Source organism: Suricata suricatta, chromosome 11, assembly GCF_006229205.1.
Source record: "Suricata suricatta isolate VVHF042 chromosome 11, meerkat_22Aug2017_6uvM2_HiC, whole genome shotgun sequence".
In the NCBI taxonomy this organism is placed as follows: Eukaryota; Metazoa; Chordata; class Mammalia; order Carnivora; family Herpestidae; genus Suricata; species Suricata suricatta.
Window position 1 is genome coordinate 72,826,636 of NC_043710.1, and position 25,378 is coordinate 72,852,013.

The 25,378-nt window shown below is 45.8% G+C and overlaps 1 protein-coding gene across 1 annotated transcript in view; it reads right to left on the reverse strand.

Annotated features, from left to right (window-relative positions):
- Positions 1-4,894: 4,894 nt before the first annotated feature.
- VSTM5 (V-set and transmembrane domain containing 5) overlaps positions 4,895-25,378 on the reverse strand; it is a 29,703-nt gene continuing 9,219 nt past the window's right edge. The window contains exons 3-6 of the mRNA XM_029957347.1: positions 7,669-7,990; positions 7,433-7,573; positions 6,461-7,320; positions 4,895-5,333 (exon numbers count right to left, since the gene is read on the reverse strand). Coding sequence (XP_029813207.1) covers positions 7,277-7,320; positions 7,433-7,573; positions 7,669-7,990 — 507 coding nt within the window. The 3' untranslated portion in view covers positions 4,895-5,333; positions 6,461-7,276. The remainder of the gene's footprint in view (positions 5,334-6,460; positions 7,321-7,432; positions 7,574-7,668; positions 7,991-25,378) is intronic.

Genomic DNA, 25,378 nt, shown 5'->3' on the forward strand with positions numbered 1-25,378 from the left:
AGTGTGTGCTTGTCTTCGCAAATCAGCTGCCTCTTCTCCAGTGCCTTTCTGTATGCCTGGGTCCTTCCGGAGCACCCTAGAAGGTGCCAGCCGACGGCACGGAGGGTGGGATGTAGCTGTAGGGTTTGCTCAGTCCCTTCTTGGTCTCTTCCCCCACTTGAATGACCTCCGTCTCTTAAGACAGTGAAAGCCCTGTTCTGCGTCACTCCATGAGCTCTCTTTTTTGAAGGGAAAGTACTAATGGATCCGGGGGTTGATTACACTTCGCTGATAACGTGTCTTAACTTTCTGGAAATAGTGCTCCAATCCTAAACCGTGCTGAGTTACTGCCCTTCATAAGAGACTTCAGTTTATATGAGTCTTTTGGAACCACTATAAATAATACATAGGGAGTGTTATCCTTACGAGAAAGCCTTTCAATTTTTAAAAGATACTCTTTTAATAAGTTATGACTATAAAGTCACTTTATATGGTTTTTGTATTTCTTCACCTCTTTTCTTTTAAAAGAAAAAAATGGAGCGTGTAAACCACAAAATACCATAACATCTCTGTTTGTTTTCCCCTCCTGATCGAGATACTGCAGCTTTCTATCCATGGAAATTCTACAAAACTTATGAATCTACAATTTTAAATAAAAAACTTTATAAATAAATAAATCTCTTCATGGTGGCCCACAAAAGTCATCTTAACTAATTATCTAAACTAATCCGTACAGCTCTACTCACACGGAGTCTTCTGTAATTTTGTAGACTCATTCTCAAAGTGAATCTCAAGGACTCTTGCCAGAGGACTAGTTTTGGGTTTTGTTTGTTTTAATTTCCATCCACTGCAAATTGATACTTTGGCAAATAAAAATGAATTATTAGAAAAATTAAATTTTAAAGAAATTCAGAATAAAAGCCCTCCTCTTATTATAATGGACATAACATGCCTAACAAATAGAAAAATGGAACGCTTTGTCGTCTCGGATTATCTGGCGCTGAGCCCGCAAGCCGGGAGCACCCGGAGCGGAGCAGAGAGCCCACGCGCAGTGTAAGCACCTGCTCTCTTAAGCTTCCTCAGTGGAGAGACCGAGAGCTGCCACGGTCTTCCTCACTGGGTAGCGAATAGCCATTACCCACTACTTAGAGGGAAAAGGAGGGAAAGGCAGGGGGGAAATGGCAGCTTAGCCGCTGTGCCCCCAAGGATTCTCAAGGGGGGGGTGTGTGTCTGTAAAATTGGAAAATTGAGACCAGTCTAAATATGCAAAAGAGGAAACGGACTAAATTACGGTAAAGAAGCCCAAAATACTGGTGCTCATTTTTACCTCTTTAGAAATTGAGCTCATCAAAGGACGAAGGTGTTTTTCTGCTCCCAATACTCTGGCTCCCCTTGAATAGAAACCAGAAAAGCATCCATATGATACTTTATTTTTCCTCTTTACTGATTGGGAAACATTTGTTGTAGAACAGACTATATTTGGCTTGAAATGATTGATGAGAGTGAAGTTTGAGATAAAGAAGTAGGATATGTGGAACAGGATAGAGAGCCTGGAAATAAACCCAGTTACGTGGTCAGTTGATCTATGATAGAGGTGCCAGGAATACGCAGTAGGAAAAAGTCTCTTCAGCGACTGGCATTGGGAAAACTAGGCAGCTACAGGCAGAAGAATGAAACTGGACTGCTTTCTTTCACCACACACAAAGTTAACTCAAATGGATTAAAGACATAAATATGAGGACCATAAAACTCCTAAACGAAAACATAGGTAGTAATCTCTTGGATGTTGGCCTTAGCAAATATTTAAGGATATGTGTCCTCAGGCAAGGGAAACAAATGCAGAAAAAAACTACTGAGGCTTCATCAAAATAAAACGCTTCTGCATAGCAAAGGAGAACTATCAAAACAAAAATGCAACCTGTTGAAGATTATTGCAAATGATATATCTAATAAGGGGTTAATATCCAAAATATATAAAGAAAAAGCTCCACACCAAAAAAAAAAAAAGTAACAGGAACTTAATAGCCATTTTTCCAAAGAAGACATACATCTGGACCACAGACACATGAAAAGACACTCAACATCACCATCATCAGGAACGCATAGCTGAGGTAAAGAGGCCACCCAAGTGTATATACACACACACACACAACACACACACACACACACACACACACACACACACAGAGCCATAAACAAGGATGAGGTCTTGCCATTTGTTACAACATAGCATACTACCCTCTGGGTCCATCTAAGTCAAATAAGTCAGAGAAAGATAAATACCATAGGAGTTCACTCATGGAATTTAAACACAAAAGAAGAAACAGAAACAGTCTCAAATACAGGGAACAAACTGGCGGTTGCCAGAGGGAGGGAGGTGGGGCAATGGGTAAAATTGATAAAGGAGATTAAAAGGTACAAACTTCAGATTATGAAATAAATTACAGAGTTTAAAAGTACTGCAGGGGGAATACAGTTAATACTGTAATAACATTACATGGTGAGCACTGAGTAATGTATAGAATTGTTGAACCAGTGTTATATATATATGTATATATATATATATCTGAAACTACCATAACTGTGTGTTGATCATACTTCAGTTAAAACAGACCCCAGTTCCTTCTGAGGTTAAAAATGTACATTTCTCTTAGTAGAGTCTTGGCTGTATTTATTTATGTGATTTAAGAAAAGATTAACCCCGCCCCCAAAAGAGTGACATATAATCTGCAAAACATCCCAATAATTGAGATGAAGCCAGTGGTATAAAGTCTTTTATCTAAATCAATTCATGGCTTTTCTTTTGACTCACTTTACAAATACTCTCAGTCCAAGCTCCTTACGACCCAAAAGGCAGTAACAGAGAACTGTGATCTGTGATGGGTATTGAAATAGTCTACAGGCAATCATACGTTTACCCCACAGAACTTCACCATCAGATTTCTTTGCTGGAACACCATCAAGTCACAGTGATACTGATGATTTCATTTTGACGAGGAATTCTAATGGACACTTTTGTATTTCTGATTAACAAAAACAGGAAATTAAATAATTATTTAGTAAACTCATTTTGTTTGGTAAGAAAAAATTCTTTCAAACCATGAGGTACCTGAAGGAAAAATACTTCTTTAGCATTTTTAGGGTCAGAACTGCCGGAACAAACACTGGTCAGTTGCATCAAAGGATTGTAACCTACCTGTATTTCCACTTTATAAGGTCACATCTAAAGCTAAAACTTTGCAATGTCTTTTACATGAACAATGCTCTTTCTCCCTCCTTCAGACAGTCTCTAATAAGCTTTACAATAAAACCCACCAATAGTGTGAAATATTGACTCTGAAGTCCTGAAAGAGGAAAGGATTCCTAGGGAACAGAGCTGAATGCATTAGTTTAACAAGAGGAGGCCACTTTAGTTGAAGGAACAAGTCTGCTGTAAAAAAAGACAACCCAAGATATTTATTTTTGTACATATCATTTGAAATAAAAAGTACCTTTTTTTAAAAATTTTTATGTCTTTTATTTATTTTTGAGGGACAGAGAGAGACAATGCGAGCAGGGGAGGGTCAGAGAGAGAGGGAGACACAGAATCTGAAGCAGGCTCCAGGCTCTGAGCTAGCTGTCAGCACAGAGCCCGATGTGGGGCTCGAACCCACGACCGTGAGATCATGACCTGAGCTGAAGCCGGTCGCTCAACCGACTGAGCCACCCAGGCGCCCCTGAAATAAAAAGTACCTTTTGAGTGAACAATTGTAATATATCCATGCTGGGGTTTGCACTGTGCAGGCAATAAGAATGAAGTTTAGAAATAGGTAGAGACACAAAATAATGCCTAAGAAACTTTAAGGAAAAACAAGCCAGTTGTAGGATAACATATATAATAGCCATTTGCCTAAAAAGAAAGCAGATTGACTATTGGGATATGTGTTATGTAGAGAGATAGAGACAGGTTCATAGATGCCCCAGGCTAGAAAGATACACCCCCAGTGTAACTGCTACTCTTCCCCCTGGGGAGCAGGACTTGAGGGAAATTTTACTTTTTACTTTATATACAGACTCAAGTATCACATCAATTTGAAAGAAGGATTTCTCACCATTGCAATGAAACCAAGCCCAAAGGCTCACGTGATTTCTAAAAGGCAGTGGAAGTAGTGTCCTGAGCATCACCACGCAGGGACTGGAAAGGTGCCAGCCCAGGAGAAGTTACGTTGTGGATAGACGCGCCTACAGGGGCCATAGGGCTGGCTCTGCATCCCTAAACCAGAGGTGCCCGATGCTTCCCTGTAGCTGCTGAAGAAACCCACTCTGGGATGTGAAACCGACGGCAGAGGGAGGGTTCCCTGACCCCACGGTTTGACAGCAGGCTCCTGCTCAGGGCAGGTCTCAGCCTGGCTATCTGCCCGGTTCCTCACCTTCGGGTGATTTCTACCCCAGGAGGGCGTGGCGTGCTGCGTGCCTCCCACGTGGACCTCCACCCTCCTTCTGTACCCAGGACACCATGAAATGAGAAGGTACAGTATATACCTTTTGGATTTTCTTAGATCGCAATCTAAGAGGATGTTCTGTTGACAGAGCATGCAATGTCCCGTGAAGCATCTTATTATGCACTGTTGAAAGAGGTGGTACAATGGTGAAAGCTTTATTTGAGCCCTTTCTGGAAGCAGAAAGGACTTTGTTGAATTATGATTAATATTCTAGAAGCAAAAACTTCAAATTAGTCTTCTGGGAAGACATAGGGCAGAATGATGTGCAGGTCTTTTTCAGAATTGCTAAAAAATGTGTATAGAGTTCTTTTGTTTACAAAATGTGCCTGACCCACGGCGGCTGAGGGTTTTGCTAATGCCCACAGATGACAGAAACCTCACCCAGGGCCTCTGAGTGCTTGGCAGGCCTGGGCTCACACACAAAAGGCTGGAACTTCATTTTCAGGCTTTATTTTGTTCTTTAAAACAATTTTTTTCACAGTTTAAAACATAGCTTAAAGCATAACATTTCTAATGGCCAACGTCTAGAATTTCATATTTTCTTTTTTGAAAAATAGACAACACTTCAGGCTCTGGAATCAAATACTTTCCATGAGAATGTTCAGGATGGAGGGAGCTTGCAAAGTGCAAAATAAAGACATGGAAAGCCAGGGGGAAGAACTTCTCATGAGCTTTGGGGCGGGGGGCAGTTTAGTGTGAATTTGGGTGTGCCCGTGGACGCCGCTCACTTCTATTTCTCCTTTTATTCTGGAGATTACCACCTCTGGCCTCTGACAAGCTGAGAAGTACAGTTCTGGAAAGTAGGTAGTATAAAAGACCAAACACACTCCAGCAGCCGCCCCAATCCAAACGGGTTTCCTGCTGATGGGCTTTCTGTGGAAAAGACAAGAAAGAACTAATCATTTTATCCTTGACCCCCTTTTAATTCTGGTACTGCTTCTTCATGATAGTGGGGACGTGTCTGCGGACACGTGGGGGACTGGTCCCTCTGGTGCCTGGGGAAAGGGCACAGGTGTGCATGTTTACAGGTGCGTGCACAGGAGGCGGCCTGGGGGTGAGAACCTTCTCTGTGCAGGTGCTCAAGCTCCAAATCAATTGTAGACCAACTGCTCTCTTGCCTTTCGAATCAAGTAGTGCCTTTAGAGTCTTTCTCTAAGACCACAGCTGCTGTCTGACTACTCTCAAAGATCCCTTCTTGGAACCCCGGATTTTTTAGAGAAAGGCCTAACTTCTCCAGGCAACTTATTGCCACATAGGAAGTAGAAAAGACTTGGGAGACTGGGAACTTAAAGAGAAGGGAGGGCCACCTGGGTGGCTCAGTCAGTTAAGCATGGCATTTGACTCAGGTCATGATCGCACGGTTTGTGAGTTCATACCCCAAGTTAGGCTTTCTGCTGTCAGCACAGAGCCCATTTTGAATCTTCTATCTTCCTCTCTATCAATAAAACAAACTTTTTTTTAAAAGAGGAGAAGAGAAGGGAATGCTCTCCCTCTCCTTCACGTTTGCATGGGTGAATTTGCAGGTGGAGGCTTGGGACACAGCACCCAACTTCAGTCTCCGCCATAACAGGGATGGTGCATTTGGTCTGTAGCTAAGAGGGTTGGAGAGAGAAAGGATAATGGAAAATAAATTCATGCCTACTTGTGAGCTTGCCAAATGGAAGTCGGGGTGGAGAAACTTTCAAGTAAACATGGTGTCTAATAAGCTGAGAGCCTAAGAGCCCAGGCCAGTTGTGCTCCAGTCCCCAGGTCCCCCCGGAGCCTGGGACGCCAGAGCATGTATCAATTTGCAGCACTCAGTTGAGTGCTTTGCTTTCCAGATTCTCAAAGAATCCTTCTGCTTTTCCGAAATTGCTCAGTGAGCCCTGTGATACCATAGGCTTCACCTGATGCCCCCCATACTGTGAGGTAGGTGAGCGCCAAGTGCTCCTGAGCCCGCTTGGGAGAGAGCAAGGGCCTGACTTGAGACGAAGTGTTGGTGATGGAGGAGCATTGCTCACCATGCAGGCTCGCTTTCACAGGGACCACAACCCGGCTTGTCAGGAAGCCAATTGGAGGCCAGCAGCTGCCCACAGCGGAGATGAACATCTGTGTTCCTCACACTGGCCTAAGTAGGGGCCAGAGGAGGGAAAGTCCAATTAATGTTGGGCTAAGAGATGAAGAGATGGGTAATTTTTCTCCCTAGTCCTTGCTTCCGACACTGGTCCCTCGGGAACAAGTGAGCCCCTCGCCCTAACCAGGCCCCGGGACCTGCTCCGAGCACCTCACCAGAGCCCAGCAACAGCCTCTCCGTGTCTACCCTGCGTGGCAGGCAGATCATCTAAAAGCCTCGGGTTTTCTCACAGGAGCTCCCACAGCAGAGGCTGGAGGGACCAGCAGAGCAGAGAGGAACATGGAGAGCCTGTCCAATGCCTCGGTCTGGAGGCTGCACGCTCGGTCTGGAGACACTCTGGCCTCGGACATGGGGACTCCTCCAGAGGCCACCCCCAGGGCTGCAGCCGAGTGGAGCAAGCGAGCCGCTGGGCCAGCACGAGGCCACTGGCACGGGTCCACAAGGCCGTGACGCTGCAGCCAAGCAAGGCCCTGGCCCAGAGCCTCAAGCACGCTTCTCCTTGAACTTCTTGCAAGCACTAGAATGGACTTTGTCCAATCCAGAGTCCTCAAGTCCACGCAGTCAACTTTGTTAACGTCCATCGGGAATGTGTGACTACGGCAGGGGGGCAGGAGGCTCTGACGGTGGACTGGCTGTGTTCGCCTCTTTCGTGGAAAATCCTATTTTCCTCTTGAGGTAGGAATGTAACTGGGCGCAGCCTTGGCTAACACTCCACATCTTGCAGCTCAATCTCCTCAGTCGTGCTCTCTGCAAAGCAAAAGACAAGCTGGTCAGTTGCCAGTCAGCCACCGGGTGGATAACACATACCACCTCCAGCCGTGAAAGCACCACTAGATTATCACGGGGCCCAGAGAATTACCTTTGAGTTTGTGTCTTCTCTTCCTCTGGAATTTATATGCACACTTATTACAAACCCACATGAGGCTGATTAACAGTGCGGCCACAGCAGCGAGAAAAGCAAGGAAGACAGCAACAAAGTGGAGGTCTTCATAGAGGATCTCTACGGGGAAGATAATGTCTCTTTTAGTATCATGAAGTCGCTCCCCACCACGCTGGCAGTTCAGAGAGGTGCCAGGCCCCCCGGGACAGTCTTACCCGACACATGCAGCACGATGGTGCCAAACTGGCTGCTCCCCAAAGGCTCTGTCACCGTGATGATGTAGTAGCCAGAATCCCTCACACCCACGCTGAAGAGCTGGATGGAGCCGTTGTCGAAAGTGCAGAGCCTGTCCTTGTGGCTCTCGGAGATGTTGGCCTGGGTGCCCGGCTTCCACTCCACAATCTTCTGTGACCTCCAGTTGGAGGTATACTTCCATTCGATGGTGGGGATGCCATGACAGGAGTACTCAACCGAGAGCAAGATGTCTTCCTCCACCGTGGCATTGATGGCGGACTGGGGGATGTACAGTGACACGCCCTGACCTGCAGGATGGAGTGCCAGATGTGGGGCAACGTCTGTATGAACTTACAGGGAAGCCGACTTTCATGATTCGTTAATTTATGTAACAAATATTTATTGAGTGCCTATCACATGCCAGGCTGTCTTCTACGTTCTGGTGCTGGCACCACAGTAGTGAACATTATGGACTGAATAATTTTTTTATTTTAAGGCTTTTTATTTATTTTTGAGAGACAGAGAGAGACAGCGTGAGCAGGGGAGGGTCAGAGAGAGAGGGAGACACAGAATCTGAAACAGGCTCCAGGCTCTGAGCTAGCTGTCAGCACAGAGCCCGATGTGGGGCTCGAACCCACGAACCGTGAGATCTGACCTGAGCCGAAGCCGGACGCTTAACCAACTGAGCCACCCAGGCGCCCCTGGACTGAATAATTGTACCCCGCCATCACGAAAGTCTTATGTTGGAGCCTGAAGCTCCAGTGTGACTGTAGTTGAAGATGCAGCTACTGAGGACGTAATCAAGGTTAAATGAGGTCATAGGGCAGGGCTCTCATCCAATAAGATTACTGTCTTCATAAGAAGAGACACCAAAGAGCTCTCTCTCTCATTACCTCTCTACAGGATTTCACGGGGGAAATGAGAGAAAATGCTCTGTGAGGTTGCAGCGAGATGCAGAAAGAGAGCTGTCACCAGAAACTGAACTGTGCTTAGAACCAGATCTAGGACTTTCCATTCTCTGGAACTATGAGAAAATAAATACCTTTTGCTTAAGACGCTCGGTCTGCGGTATTTTGTTATGATCTAAGACCATGAACAAGACCCAAGGGGGCTGCTTATTGGATGAACTGTAAGCCTCCATTCTAAAAGGGAGGCACACGGGGCGCCTGGGTGGCTCAGTTGGTTAAGCCTTCAACTTCGGCTCAGATCAGATCTCAAGTTCATGGGTTCGAGCCCCGCATCAGACTCTGTGCTGACACTAGCACAGAGCCTGGAGCCTGCTTCCAGTTCTGTGTTCCCTTCTCTCTCTGCCCCTCCCCCTCTCATGCTCTGTCTCTCTATCAAAAATAAATAAAACATTAAAAAAAATAAAATAAAATGGAGGCACACAAGGATGAAACAAGCAAATGAAATCATTCTAGGTAATGACAAGTGCTTTAAAAACAATAAAACAGAGTAGTAGTGACCTGGTGGGGTAGGGTAAAAGTGGCACTAGAGACAATGGTCAGGGAAGACCTCGCAGAGGAGATGACCTTTTTATTATTATTATTAATTCTCTTCTTAAACGTACATCCAAGTTAGTTAGCATACAGAGCAATAATGATTTCAGGAGTAGATTCCAGTGATTCATCCCTTACATATAACACCCAATGTTCTTCCCAATGAGTGTCCTCTTTAATGCCTTTTGCCCATTTAGCCCATTCCCCCACCCACAATCTCTTCAGCAACCCTCAGCTTGTTCTCTGTATTTAAGAGTCTCTTACGTGTTAATATTCTTTTTGCTTTCCTTCCCTTATGTTCATCTGTTTTGAATATTAAATTGCTCATATGAGTGAAGCCATACGATGTTTGTTTTTCTCTAATTTCAGTTAGCATAATAAACTCTAGTTCCATCCACTTTTTGCATATAGCAAAATTTCATTCTTTTTGATTGCTGAGTAATATTCCAATGCATTTATATATACCACATCTTCTTTATCCATTCATCAGTGGACATTTGGGCTCTTTCCATACTTTGACTATTGTCTGTCGATAGAGCTGCTATAAACATTGGGATGTATGTGCCCCTTTCAATCAGCACCCTTGTATCCTTAGCACCCTAGTAGTGCAATTGCTGGGTCATAGGGTAGTTGTATTTTTAATTTTTTTGTGGAACCTCCATACTGGTTTCCAGAGTGGCTGCACCAGTTTGCATTCTCACCAGCAGTGCAAAAGGACTTGAGGAGATGACCTTTGAACAGAGACCTGAAGGACAGGCAGGCAGTGTGTGGAGACTTGAAGGAAGCACACATCAGGCAGAGGGAGCATGTGAAAAAACTGTGAGGGGTTGGTAAATGTTAGTGTGTCTGAGGGACAAAATGCAGGCCACCATGCCAGGATGCAGAGGGGAGAGACAGAGGTGAGGCTGGAGAGCTGGCAGGACACAGGCCATGATGGGAGTGTCCAGACTGCGGTTCACTCACGGCTGATGGGAACCACAGGAGGACTCAGGTGGGAGGGGAACATTCTCCATCAAGCTTGAGAATGTCTGCTGTAGAGAACATTCTGGGGGGGGGGGTAGAGGGGATAAGTCCAGATGCAGAAATAGCAAGCTGGTGGCTGCTGCAGGGGACAGATAAGAGATGGAGGTGTAGGGGTACCTGGGCGACTCACTCAAGTGTCCGACTCCAGCTCAGGTCATGATCTTGCGGTCTGTGGGTTTGAGCCCCATGTCAGGCTCTGTGCTGAAAGCTCAGAGCCTGGAGCCTGTTTTGGATTCTGTGTCTGCCTCCTTTCTCTGCTCCTTCCCTGCTCAGTCGCTCGCATGCTCTCTCAAAACAAATAAACATTTAAAAAATGGAAAAAAAAAAAGGGAGATGGAGGTGTCATCTCACAGGGTGTGACTGGTGGTCCAATTTAGGATATGTATTCAGAAGCAGGGAGGAGAAACATGCTGACAAACTAGATGTGGGGGTGGGTGAGGCAAAGAGGCATCAAGCAGAGGCTTCTGGGCAAGTGGGTCATAGTGCCCTTGACTGAGGTCAAATATATATGCCGTCATACATGTCGTAAGTGGTGCCATGCGCAGGCCCTGTGCAACTTCTCTGCACAAATTGTCTCATTAATGTCTCACACACAACCTACTGCAGTTCTATTGAGAATGGAGCAAAACCTCATTGTCGATAGGACTAACTATCCTGTCCAAGTTCATTCTGCAAGGCTGAGAGTCACAGCCGCGCTGGCTCCAAAGCTCACATACTAATCTCTGTGCTCAAATCAGTCATCAGTGGTTGGCAGTGGAGAGCACAGAATGGGACACATGCCCCCACACCCTCCCCGAGGGGACCAGCCAGAGCCGGCTGGACACTGGGTAACGAACAGGGCAGAACTTCAGCGTGGAGCCCATCCCTTGGTTTCCACCCTCCACTTCCTGTTTGGCCCCCTCAATCTTTGGGGTGTCCAGGTGCCCCGAGGCCCCAGCTCTGTGGCTACAGTTAACCACACCTGTTAACTTTTCCAGGTCTTTCTCACTGCTGTCTCCCATCCCCTGCACTTTCCAGTTGTGTTCGTCTCCTAAAGGTCTTGGCTAGGTGACACGACATAATCTGAAACACTGGGAGGAAATAATGGTTTTTAAGGGTTACAACGGCCACCTAACAGAAATACATTTTCTCCCCATCTCTGGGTTTTAAAACATGTTAAATTCACAGAAAAGTTGAAAGGCAAGCACAATTAATCTGTAATAATAATCTCCTTAATTCATTAATTATTAACATTTTGCCACATTTGCTCCCTCTCTCTCTCAGGAAGAAAACAGAGGTCAAGTTCCAGGTCAGCCCTCAGAGGGCAGGAGTTCTGTATTTCCTTCATCTTTGGTTCCCCCGACACAATGCTTGACACCAAGGGATTGGCCGGTAAATCTTTGTTGAGTGGATAAGTGAATGGCAAAATATGTATAGCAACACGAAGGGTGAGCTTTCCTGATAGAAACGCTGCTGCTAAAGCAGTTTGAAAAATTAGCATGTCTAAAAGGTAACACACAAGTAGGAAAGAAAATTTGGGCAAGACTTCACATGCCAGTTACTATACTACATACTTACGTGCTTACCAATCCTTCCCTTTTTTTTATTTTAATTTTTTTAATGTTTGAGAAACAGAGAGAGAGAGCACAAGCAGGGGAGGGTCAGAGAGAGAGGGAGACACAGAATCCAAAGCAGGCTCCAGGCTCTGAGCTAGCTGTCAGCACAGAGCCCAACGCAGGGCTCGAATCCACGAACCGTGAGATCATGACCTGAGCCAAAGTCGGACGCTCAACCGACTGAGCCACCCAGGCGCCCCTTCCCTAACTTTTTACCTGAGTCAGCAACATGCCCATGGAGCTAGGAAATGGAAAGGATGGGATTTAGGTGCAGTTTATCTTATTCAAAGCCCTGTGTTTTCCCCTAAAGACACCATCAAAACATTAGAAATATTAAAGGAATTACATAATTGCTGAATAGAGAATATATAGAAATATGTTACATTTCTACACACTATGATAAAGTAGCACAAATAGAAGTTAAGAAAACATTCCATTTATAAAGACTAAAATACCTAGGGGTAAACCTAATCAGGGAGGTGAAAAACCTTGATGAAGAAAAAAAAATATCCATAGAGACAAGAACAAAAACACAACAGTCAAAAATGTTTGAAACACACACACACACACACACACACACACACACACACAGAGTGGTGTAGTAGTCATTAAAAAAAATGAGATCTTGCCATTTGGGACAATACGGATGGACCTAGAGGGTATGATGCTAAATGAAATAAATCAGACAGAGAAATTCAAATACCAAATGATTTCATCTATATATAAAATTTGAACCACAAAACAAATGGCCAAACAATAAGCAGAAACAAGCCCATAAATACTGAGAGAAATTGATAGTTTCCAGACGGGTGGGGGTAAGGAGATAAGTAAAGTGGGTGAAGGGCAGAAGAAGGTACAGGCTTGTAGTTATGGAATAAGTCACAGGGATGAAAGGCACAGCACAGGGAATGTAGTCGGTGCAGCAGTGTTGTATGGTGACAGATGGTAACTACATTTGTGGTGAGCACAGCATAGCACAGAGACCTGTGAAATCTCTCTATGTTGTGTATGTGAAACTAGTGTAACAGTGTATGTCAACTGTACTTCCATTAATAAAGCACCTAGGTGGCTCAGTCGGTTAAGCGTCTGGCTTCAGCTCAGGTCATGATCTCACGGTTCGTGGGTTCCAGCCCTTCGTCAGGCTCTGTGCTGACAGCTAGCTCAGAGCCTGGAGCCTGCTTCAGATTCTGTACCTCCCTCTCTCTCTGCTCACACTGTCTCTCTCTGTCTCTCAAAAATAAATAAAAAACATTAAAAAATTAAAAAATAAAAAAGCAAACATACAGGGGCACCTGGGTGGGTCAGTTGGTTAAGTGTCTGACTTTGGCTCAGCTCACGATCTCACTGTCCAGGAGTTCAAGCCCCAACATCAGGCTCTGTGCTGACAGCTCAAAGCCTGGAGCCTGTTTCAGATTCGGTGTCTCCCTCACTCTCTTTCCCTCCCCCCTCCCTCCCACCCTCTCTCTCTCTCTCTCTGTCTCTCAAAAATCAACATCAAAAAAATTTTTTTTAATTTTTAAAAAAAGCAAACATACAAAATACTCTTTTCCCTATTTCACTTTGTGATGATCATCTATTATTTATCTATGTATTCAGATTTCCCTGACTCCAAATATGAGCAGTTGGAAGAGTGATTACCATAAGATTTGGAGAACCATATTTAGAACTAGTGACAAATCAGCATCACAACATACGTGTATTTCACATGCATGCATGTTAAACATACTGGTCAACATTACTGATAGATCAGTTTCCTGGGATACTACCAGCCCTTTCAATACCCTTAGGGACCTTCATTTTGAGCCCTTTAGGTACTCTGGCCCAAGAAACAGGAAAACTTAAAGCAAACACACAAAACCAACAAGCCCAACTTTCTGAGATGCTGATACAGCTGGAAACTGACCAACTAGTCTATGTTGGCTTCTGCATTTTCCTTTGACCATAAAAACCTCCTTTTGGGGTATCTGGCTGGCTCAGTCAGGAAAGCATGTAACGCTTGATCTCGGGGTTGTGAGTTTGAGCCCCTCATTAGGTGAGAGATTACTAAAAAAATAAACTTTAAAAAATTGTAACAATTTTAAAATTAAAACCTCCTCCTAATCAAACCAACCAGGCATTTAACTAAACTTTTGGAGTGAAGAGTTTCTCTTCCTATCTATCTATAATTAGGATAGAAAATTAACAGTTCTAAGAATTTAAAGGCAAACTGCTTGTCATCTGTTTAAAAAGTTGAATTAATGAGTGACCACCTCTGCACCTCATGCTAAGATCATTCAGAACAAGTCTAGAGACAGTCGCTAGACCAATAGTCAGACCTGGCTCAAATTCTCTGTTCAAGGACATTCATTCAATAAATCAGATTTCACTTGTAAAACAGAGGCCAGGCAGCCATTAACAAGGATAAGTTTTATATGGTCAAGGAAGAGTATCTACAACATGTTACTCAGTTAAAAAATAGGTTTATAAAGCAGCCTAGTATGATCTTTTTATGTTTGTATAAATATGTACCTATTAAATATATAAAAATGTTGCAGTAATAACTGTCAACAGGGATTGCCCTTAGAGACTGGGTGGCCATGGAATTTTATTTTCCAAATGATACATTTATATAATTTTTGAATTTCAGCTATTTATTGAGTAAAAACATAAAAGGTATTTTTAAAAACCTTTTTAAGCTTCTCCTGATTAGACCAAGCAATCTGGGGGGCAAAGTTTAAAGAAAGTTTAAAAGCTGACCTTGCTTTATATCTTCACTTGCTATGTGAAACACAGAGAAGAATTAAATTCTACCCATTTCCCAGATGCAGATGGGAATTTAATTCTGTGACTCCTTTAAGGAAGGAGGATTAAAGATTTTAACAAGGCAGAAGTCGCTGGAACCTGAACCAAGGGGCTCCGTGAAAGGCTGACATCCTGGTGCAGGGGACACCCACTTAGAACTAATCAGTGAGAGGTGCGCCTCTGACTCTTGGTTTCAGCTCAGGTCATGATCTCACAGTTAGTGAGATTGAGCCCTGTGTCCGGCCCTGCGCTGACAGCACAGACCCTGTTTGGGATTCTTTCTCTCTCTCTCTCTCTGTCTCTCTCTCTCTCTCTCTCTGTCTCTCTCTCTCTCTCTCTCTCTCTCTCTCTCTCTCTTTCTCTCTGCCCCTCCACTGTGCACACTCTCTCTCAAAATAGATAAACATTAAAAAAAAAGAAACTAATCAGAAGGAAAGGACCAGCAGAAATCAGCTACCAGGAATGGGCTGGAATATACTACTAAGAATAGTTCCTCTCTTACTCCTTTTCTGACAAATAAATTACAGAAGTTGTATTTTGCTGCTTTAAAAACCTGATGATTTCAGATGGATCGATTTCCTGAAATCGCAGGAAAGGCCAGTCCTATTCAGACCACAATTTTGGTGAACAAGGGATACCACCTAATAGACAACAGATGGCTGGCGCTGACTCTGGGTTTCAGGAGCCATGGAGGCGACAACTCATCTTATCTGGAAAGCCAACTTGTGCCGCTAGTGAGACTCTCCTGCGCAGCTGAGAACCAGCAAGCGTCGCGGTCACCCACACTAAGCAAGCCTGTGAGCAGTAAACTGGAAGTCAGAAAGCCTACGTCGTCGGGGACGCTGCTGGAGCCGGACAGCGGGGCGATGAAGCACAGGACAGGAGTGTTATTCCAGGAGGCAGTGAGGTGTGGTGGAGGCACATGGTGTGAGTAGATCCATGGGGGTTCAACCGGGGGCATCCTCCCCGGGGAGAAATCCTTCCACCTCCGAGAGCCTCAGCTTCCTCTGCTGTGGAACGAGGAATGGAAAGCCTCCACACAAAGGCTGTGAGGCTGGGGTGACGGGACACGTGTGAGGCCCAGCAGGGTACAGCACTCAGGCCCCCGCACTTGCTCTCCTCGGCTCAGTCTGTGTCCCTAGCCTTGGGATGACGGACCCTCCCAGTGTGCCCAGGAGTTTTCTCAGGACTGGGGAGTTTTGGTGCTAGAAGCAAACCAAGACCATCGGGCACCCCAAGACTCACAGAAACGTTCAAGAGCAAAGAGAAAACTCCAAGATACACAAGAGCTGATTCCTCAGGCACCCGAGGGGTGGGTGCAGAGGTGAGGGAGGATGAAAGCCACTCTTCCCTTAATGCTCTGGCTTCCTAATGTGTCTCCAAGGTCAGCACTCCCACTGTAGCCCCACAGTCATTGAATGCCACCCCTACCCGCCGTCGCATTCTCCACAGCAGGGCACTGGCGAGTGGGTCCTGGCCTGGTGATGATATTTTATTATCATCCCCATTTGACAGAGTAGCAAATGTAAGTTCGCTGAGGTTAAGGAATTTGTGCAATGTCACAGTAAGTGGCTGGCAGAGAGTGAAATCCATGTGCTTTTCACTGTCGTGGTAATGAACCAGGAAGTGTGCAGGAGCTGCGGAAGGGAGCAGACAGACACTCATGAAAACGAAGTTGTGGAGCACCTGGGTGGCACAGGTGGTTAAGCGTCCAACTCTAGATTTCAGCTCAGGTCATGATTTCAGCTCAGGTTCATGGGTTCGAGCCCCACCTTGGGCTCCACACCGATAGCACAGAGCCTGCTTGAGTCTCTCTCTCTCTCTCTCTCTCTCTCTCAAATAGATAAACTTAAAAAAAGGGAAAATAAACAGAGCCTTGAAGAATAAAATCTGAAAACTGTGGGAAAGGGAGGCAGTGCCATCCGCTGGGAGAAGAGTGAACACACCCAGGGAGGCAGGAAGGATCCTCCGGCGCTATGGAGTAAGAAGTGCAGGTGACGGTAGCCTGAGGAATCTGTAGCAAGCTGGAGATTATCTGAGGGAGTTAGCCCTCAGGCAAGGAGGACCTCAGATGGTATTTCTTCTTCTTCTTCTTTCTTTAATGTTTAATTCTTGAGAGCGAGAGCTAGCGATAGCATGTATGGGTGGAGCAGAGAGAGGGAGACACAGAATCCGAAGCAGACTCCAGGCTCTGAGCTGTCAGCACAGAGCCCTATGCAGGACTCAAACCCACGAACCATGAGACCACGCCCTGAGCCAAAATTGGACACTTAACTGACTGAGCCATCCAGGTGCCCCTCAGATAGTGTTTCAATAGAGGCACAGCATGATCTGCACTGGGCTTCCCAGAGGGCAATCTGGCAGCAGATTTAACATTTACACACATTGCTCACACTGCCTGGAGTCCACCCCATGCACCTGTCCTACACACCTTCAGGGCAACCCATGACTGAGCCCAAACAGCCGGGAACAGCCCCAGGCACTGGCTCTGGTCTGCACTGGGGGGAGCGAGAGCGGCAGGAAGTGCACATGTGCACAGCAGGTCTGCCTGAAGTTTGTTTCTGGTCATTTCAGAAGCCCCAGAGCCCAGCACAGTGCCTGGAACTTTGTGGGCACTCATAATATTTTGGAATGAATGAATAAAGACATGTATGCCCTGCCTATCAAACTGCTGCCCCTTTGGAGAGATCAAGAACAGGAGGATCTGTGTTGAGTTGAGGGAGATGATGGTGAGATCACCTTTCCCAGCCCAAGTCTGCTGAGAGTCAAACAGCTCAGGAGAGAAACAGCAGTTTTCAGCTGTGACTAAAATATTATTCACGTCACTGCCTAACATCTGTCAGTCTTCCTCTTCTTCTTTTAACGTTTATTTATTTTTCAGAGAAAGACAGAGAGTGAGCAGGGGAGAGGCAGAGAGAGAAGGACACACAGAATCTGAAGCAGGCTCTAGGCTCTGAGCCGTCAGCACAAAGCCCGATGTGGGACTCGAACCCATGAACCACAAGATCATGACCTGAGCTGAAGTTTGACACAACCAACAGAGCCACCAAGGCGGTCCTAACTTCTGTCATTCTTGAAACGAGTGAGCCTAGAATTTTGGAGACCATTCTATGGCAGGAGGCCAGCACAGCAACTCTAAACATTGGCTTTTGGGTTTAGATGCCATGAATGGTGTTGCAGATGGACATGTGTGCCCAGTTTACAGGTATCTATCCCTCCTGTTAGCTTGGGTAATAATTTCCCCTCTCAGTGCCTGATTACTCAGGGACCAAAGCTCAGCTTGTCCCTGATCATTGTGCTGTCTAATGACCTAGAGAAGTCACTGGATTGTCAGCCAAGTCCAAACAGTATGGACAGAGGTAGGTTTAGGTGGAGACTTTCAGGGTGTTCCCCTTCATCAAATTCCTGTAGTTGTACCCAACCAAAAAAAAAAAAAAAATCACTCCAAAATAGCAATAGCTACCATTGCAACTGTTGTATGCAATTATCACAGCCCAGCAAAACCCTGGCTGGGAAAGTTGACTGACTTGGCCACTGTTGGCTGGGAAGTACGAAGCAGTCTGATAAGGTTAGGTTGTCAGAGGCAAGATGAGGTTACACTCCAACATTACTGTGGGGGTTGTAAATGGGTGTAACCTTCTTGAAGGGCAATATGGTAAAATCTGTAAAAAAGTATTAGCACATACCTCTTGACCCAGAAATTCCACTTTTATGAACTGATCATACAACTACTAAGGGCACAAAAATGTATGTTTTATTACTGAAGCACAGTGTAGTCGACCACAGTAGCAAAAGATTGGAGGCATCCTGTGTGCTCATTGGTAAGAGACCAGGAAAGGTAAACGGGCTCTTACACTACTCATAACACCTCCAACACCAACTACCCAGAGTTAGCACTCACCCCACAGGTAAGGGCTGTCTTATGAGACCACCCTTACTTCAGACACCGACCACAAGTCCAGGCCTCCCATACTTCCTTTTTTAAAGATGTTTATTTATTTTAAGAGGGGGGAGGGGAGAGAGCACAGAGAGAGGGAGATAGAAAATCCCAAGCAAACTCCACACTGTAAGCGCAAGGCCTGATGTGGGCCTCGACCTCATGAAACTCGAGATTATGATCTGAGCCGAAATCAAGAGTTGGATGTTTAATCAACTGAGCCCCCAGGTGCCCCAGGGACTCCTGTACTTCTGACCAACTGGCTATAAATCAGAGGTTTCCATCACCCCCTCCTCAGGTTCAATAATTTTGTAAAATGGCTCACAGAATTCAGGAAAGCACTTTATTACCTGTTTTTTTTTTTTTTTTTTTTTTTTTTTATAAAGGATGTAACTCAGAAAGAGTGACATGGAAGAGACGAACAGGCAGGTATGTGGGAAGGGGTGTGGAACCTCCATGCTCTCTCTGGGTTGTGCCACCCTCCCAGCACCTTGATGGGCTCACCAATCCAGAAGCTCTCCAGCTTCTTCAGAGAGCATTTTGGGGAAAGTTCCCTTACTTAGGAAGAACTGATGAAATCATTGGCCATTGGTGACTGACTCAATCCCTAGCCTCTCTCCTATGTCCAGAGGTTGTGGTGGAAGGAGGTTAGGGCTGAAAGTCCTACCTCTCTCATCCCATGATTAGCTCCTCTACTAACTAGCCATCATCTTCCCAAAGTCACCTCATCGGCAAAATAAAGACAGACTTATCACTACGGGGATTCCAAGGTCTCAGTTAGCTTTTGTGTCAGGAACCAAGGAGTAAGACAAATTTTATAGCAGGAGGTGCTCCTATCACCTAATAAATGATTAAGATATTAGGGGCTCTGTGTCAGGAACCAGGGAGAGGCAACCAAATGTGTATTTCTTACTATGTCACAACTGGCTAAACAAAATTATCAATGTTCATATTCCAGTGCTACAGAGACATTTAAAGAATGAGATACATCTATATGCACTGATATTCAGTTATCTCAGAAATAATGAAAAAGCATAAGGGAGAACAGTATATAGAGAATATTTCCATTTGAGTAACAATATGTATACACACACACACGCACACACGCACGCATGCACACAGACTTATCCATATAACAGCATAGAAAATCTCTGGAAGGATGCTCTAAAAACTAGTGATGTGCTTGTCCTTGGGGACGGACTGGGTGTCTGGGGTGGAAGAAAGCCTTACACTTCACTCTATACTGTTTTGGACAGTTGGACTATTTTAGCAAGTTCGTGAATTACTTAAAAAATAAAAATGGTGTGATCCTAAAATAAATTGCATGCCAGCCTGAGCCACAGATTTTTCACATTTGAAAATTATAGTAATTCCCATGCACTATCTCCACCTGGAAGGCAGGCAGGAGACTTGGGTGAATATGCTTCATGGGTTAGAGCGTCCACTCTTGGTTTCAGCTCAAGTCATGATCTCAAGGTTCCTGAGATCAAGCCTCCCCGCCCCACCATGTTGGGCTCTGTGCTGACAGCGTGGAACCTGGCTGGGATTTTCTCCCTCTCTCTGCCCCTCCCCCCCACACGCGCTCCTCAAAATAAATACATAAAGTATTTTTAAAAAACTATGCTTCACTTGCTTACTTGATCATTACTTTACGGATGAGAACACGGAGGCACAGAGGCGCAAGCTCTCACCAACTAGAAAATCAGAGCTGAGGCCGGAACTCAAGGCACTTTCCTTTCTTCTTTTAAAAAAAATTTTTTTTAAATGTTTTTATTTATTTTAGAGAGAGAGAGACAGAATGAGCAGGGAAGGGTCAGAGAGAGAGGGAGACACAGAATCTGAAGACAGGCTCCAGGCTCTGAGCTCTCAGCACAGAGCCTGACGTGGGGCTCGAACCCACAAACCACGAGATCACGACCTAAGCCAAAGACAGAGGCTTAACTGATTGAGCCACTCAGACACCCGGGCACTTTCTCTTCTTGCCTTTTAATATTTATTTATTTTGGGGAGAGCGTAGTGGGGGAGGGGCCGAGAGAGGGGGACAGAAGCTCTGAAGTGGGCTCTGCACTGACAGGCTGAAAGCACTGAGCTCAATGTGGGGCTCGAACTCATGAACTCCGATATCATAACCTGAGCTGAAGTTGGACCCTCAACCAACTGAGCCACTCAGGTGCCCCTGTTACCCAAGGCACTTTCAAAGCCCCACAGCTGCCTGTAATAAAACACTGAGTACAGAGGTGGGTTTTTACACGTCTTTTATGTTTCCCCAAATTGCACATGGCTCAGTGCTGGTAGAGACTTGTGATGCCCATGTCACCAGAGGCAACAGTCCTGATCTGGGCTTGTCGGTATGGGGAGCTGCTAGCCACCCATGTAGCTATTGGGCACTTGGAATTGGCCAGTCCAAATTGAGATGTGCCCTAAGTGTACATACACCCCAGATTTTGAAGACAGCATTTAGTATGTGAAACAGAATGCAAAATATCTCATTAGTAAATTTTTTTACATTGACTACATGTTGAGATAATACCTTGAATATACTGGATATAAAAATGTTAAATTACACCTGTTTCTTTTTATCTTTTTGAAGTGGCCACTAGCAAATTTAAAATTATGTATATGGCTTGCATTATATTTCTTTTAGACAGCACTGGTTTAGACAATCACTTCTCCACTGCCTTGCAAGCTAAAATCCTGTTCTCATGAAGTTATTCTACCCCCCTCCTAACAGCATGAGAAATCCCCCAGTCTTTCTTCTTCTTCTTTTGAGAGAGAGAGAGAGAGAGAAAGAATATCCTAAGCAGGCTCCACACTCAGCACAGAATCTGACTCGGCGCCTGATCCCACAGCAGTGAGATCATGATCTGAGCTGCAAGTCAAACGTTTAACCAACTGAGCCATCCAGGCGCCCCTCTTCTTCATTCTTCAAACACACTGGCAACTGTCCTGTGGGGCATGGCATCGTTGTAAGTACCTCCATCATCCCCCTGGACAACTCGTCTAGCACCCTTGTCTACCAGAACATTCTCCCGTGGCCTTCAGTAGAGCAGCCTGCTCTGACCACAGCCTTCTCTCATTCCTGTTTACTCTTCAACTGTTCCCACTGGCCTTGTGGGTCCTACCCTTTCAACTCCTTCCACTTTTCACCATCTATAATCCTCACTTCCCTCCCTAGCCAGCCCTAGTCCATGGCCTGTCATGTTCCAAGTACTCTCGCCAGTTCTTTCAACTCCACTGGCCTCGGTGTTTTCATCCTATCTGCCTAGAGTGGGGTAAAACTCTAGTCTGGGTCCACAGCTCTCCCCTTGCCCTCTGCTCAAACCTGAGAAGTCACCCCTGCGGGACAATGTCCCTCAACAGACACCCTCCAGAACAACACAGCACATGGTTTCCAGCACACATTCATGATCATGAAATTCAAGAGGACCTTCCATACTGCCAACCTCACAACGCTTTTTCTTGTGAATTTACTCCCTTTTTCACGATTATTATGACCAGCTCCCTCCAATCTCTTTAGACCTCCAAATTCCTCTTCATTCTCAGCAAATGGCCCTCTCCTCCTGGGCACCGCTGACCAACCTCCTCTCCTACCTGAATCACACTCGTGTCTTCTGGACTGCCACGCTCGCTGGGGAATCCTGGTATCCCTTCTGGCTCCTTCTCTGACCACAGAGTGGGAACTCTGCAGGCTTCCTCAGATGCTGAGAAGGCACACCTGCCTACCAGAGCAGGGGGCGGCAGGGGAGGGCAGGATGCGGGCCCAGGAAGCCCTGGGAAGGCCACCCCACTCACACTGTGTGTAACCAAAAGGCAGAGGAGCTGTTTGGGTGGCACCGCACCCTGGCTGGGTGACTCTGCAAAGCTCATTCTCTCTCTGCCCCCTGCATTTCCTCATTTGTAATTAGGGACCATCAAGGCTTGGCGTCAATGATCCAATTAAAACAAAAAAACCCAAAAAACAGAAATCATTATGGCTGTGAGAACCTGAGAGCCAGCAACATTTCCAAATGGCACAGAGGAAGCTCCCTTCCCTGATTTCTCACCAGACAAAGCCCTGATTCCAGGCCATGGGGATTCAATTCAGTCTCCTTCTAAGGACTGGAAGCCAAGGGGACTAACATTCATAGAGCACCAAGTCAGGTCATTCGCTCTGCGTGGAAGGCTATTATTAGTTAATTTATTGCCTGACCAGCTCCACTACTGTTGTTCTCAGAGCCCCCATGGAGAGGACCTTTCAGCCAGCCTCCCAGGCCACTTGACTTAATCTACTCATTCACCATAGCTGAGAAGCCTGATTGAATCCGGACATCCTTGATTGAACATTAGATCATCTGGGGAAGCTTTGAAGAATCCTGCCCCTTTGCATAGGGGTATTCAGAACCTTTGGGGGGAGAGGAAGAAGGGACCAAAGTCTCTGTGATCTTTAAAAGTCCCTGTGTGGGGAAGCATAGGTGGCTCAGTGGGTTAAGCATCTAATTCTTGATTTTGGCTCAGGTCCTGATCTCACGGTTTGGTTCATGAGTTTGAACCCCACATTGGGCTATGCAATGACAGTGCAGAGCCTGCTTGGGATTCTCTCTCTCCCTCTTTCTCTGCTCCTTCTCCGTGCTCTCTCTCTCTCTCAAAATAAAGAAATAAACTTAAAAAATAAATAAAAGTTCACATGTTATTCCCATGTGCCACCAAAATTGGTAACCACTGAGTGAATCCACACTAAGGGGTTAGCAGCTGAAGCTCATAACCCTTCAAAGAGCACTTAACAAAGCCTCAGGCCAAAGCAATGAAGGGCTGCAGGTGGAAGAGGGATGTGGGAGGCACCTGTGCCAGCCCTTCCAGTGAGAAATGAGTTTTTCCTGGCATCCTGAAAATTTTATTATTTCTAGTGATGCTTTGGCGGTTAGGGAGGAAAGTTAAGTAATTCCATTTGCCCCTCCCCTTTCTCCAAAGCTATAATGTAGTGGTTCTCAACATTTAGATGGATCAGAATCACTGGAGGGCTTGTTAAAATCCAGCTACAATGGACACCTGGGTGGAGCAGTCAGTTAAGCATCAGGTCATGAGCTCATGGTTGGTTGGTGAGTTCAAGCCTTGCATGGGGCTCTCTGTTTCCCTCTCTGATGCTCCTCTGCTCTCACGCTCTCTCAAAAATAAATAAATAAACATTTAAAAAGTAAAATACAATTGCTAGGCTCCCATCCTATTCCTCATTCAGCAGGTTTGGGGTAAGGCCTCAGAGTTTGCATTATTTTTTAATTAAAAAATTTTTTTTAATGCTTTTTATTTATTTTTGAGAGACAGAGAGAGACAGCGCAAGCAGGGGAGGGTCAGAGAGAGAGGGAGACACAGAATCTGAAACAGGCTCCAGGCTCTGAGCTAGCTGCCAGCACAGAGCCCGACGTGGGGCTCGAACCCACGAACTGCGAGATCATGACCTGAGCTGAAACTGGACGCTTAACCAACTGAGCCACCCAGGTGCCCCAGAGTTTGCATTTCTAACAGGTTTCTAGGTAATGCTGCTGCTGGTCCCTGGACCACATGTTCAGAACTTTGGTAGCTATGATTCTGCAAGCCCTGTGTGCAGGGGGCACTGAGGATGCTCCCAGGATCCCGGCTCCTCCTTCAGAGACACTTAGGGGCCGGTTCCTCTTCATTCTGTAGATTTTAAACATCACTTCTTCCAGGAAGCCTTCCCTGATCTCTCTACTCTAGGTTAGGGGGCCCAGGTCTGTGTTCCCATAGCTCCCTGTTCCTCTCTCTCAACACACTTATCCCAGCCCGTTGTAATTCCTTGTGATTAAGACTCATCCTCCTCGATCAGCTGTCCACTATGAACATGGTGTGGCATGGGGGGCGGGTTCGGGAGGGGGGCAGATTCATCTTTTTCATTGTTGAGTCCCCAGGGTTCAGCACAATGCTTGGAACTGTGGGCTTTCCGTAAGTGCCTAATGGAATGAATATTTTAGAGAAGTTCCTCTACCTGTCTGAGCCTCAGTTTCTTTATCTATATAATGGGGGCCAATAGCCAACAGCACCCGTTTGCAGGGTTATGTGAAGGTAAGTGGAGAGCTGCTATTGCAGTAACTGGCACAAAGCAGGTGCTCAATAAACAACCACACATATTGTTGTCTTGTAACTGTTATTAGCAATTATAAAAACTCAGGAGAGACTGCCTTTTCTTCTCTTCAGTCTGCCGGAGTGATCTTTCTAGACCATACATCTGGCTGTGTCCCTTGGCTCTGAAAGTCCTCAATAATCTGTTCTCAACTTCCTTTTCCATCCCCATCACTCAAGACTCCTTACTACCCAATTCTAGTTCACCAGACTACAGACCACACCCCTCTGGGCTGTTCTCCCCTGGTTTTCAGCTTAGACTCCCCCCACTTTTCTCAGGTGTGTGCTCACACAAGGTGCCTCCTCTGCCAGAGCCCGCCAGGCTCCTTTAGCACAGGTCCCAGCCTGTCTTGTGTTCGTGTCACAGGACTGACTTCCCATCTCCCTGCCAGAAGGAGCAGGTCAGCGCCTAGTATGTGCTTAGGTCTGAATGGCCAGTACCCAGCAGTGTGTAACATGATGGATGGCTCATTCAGGCTGGCGCTGCCAAATTGAATCCATTGTCTCCTCAACATAAACTCTGGTTCTAGAACCCCTGAAATCCCATCCCAAAGCACGTAAAGGCTTGGTTGATGCCAACAGGGAAGAGCAAGCCCTCTCTTCTGCTTCTGGGCAATGGCTTCCAAAAGGAATATGATCCATTTCCTGGTGAGCCCAGGGCAGGGATGTCATACTAGTAGAGAAGGGCAAAAGGAGGCATCTCATGTGAGGTCCCCTGGTCACTGCCTGGTGCCAAGGGGCCCAC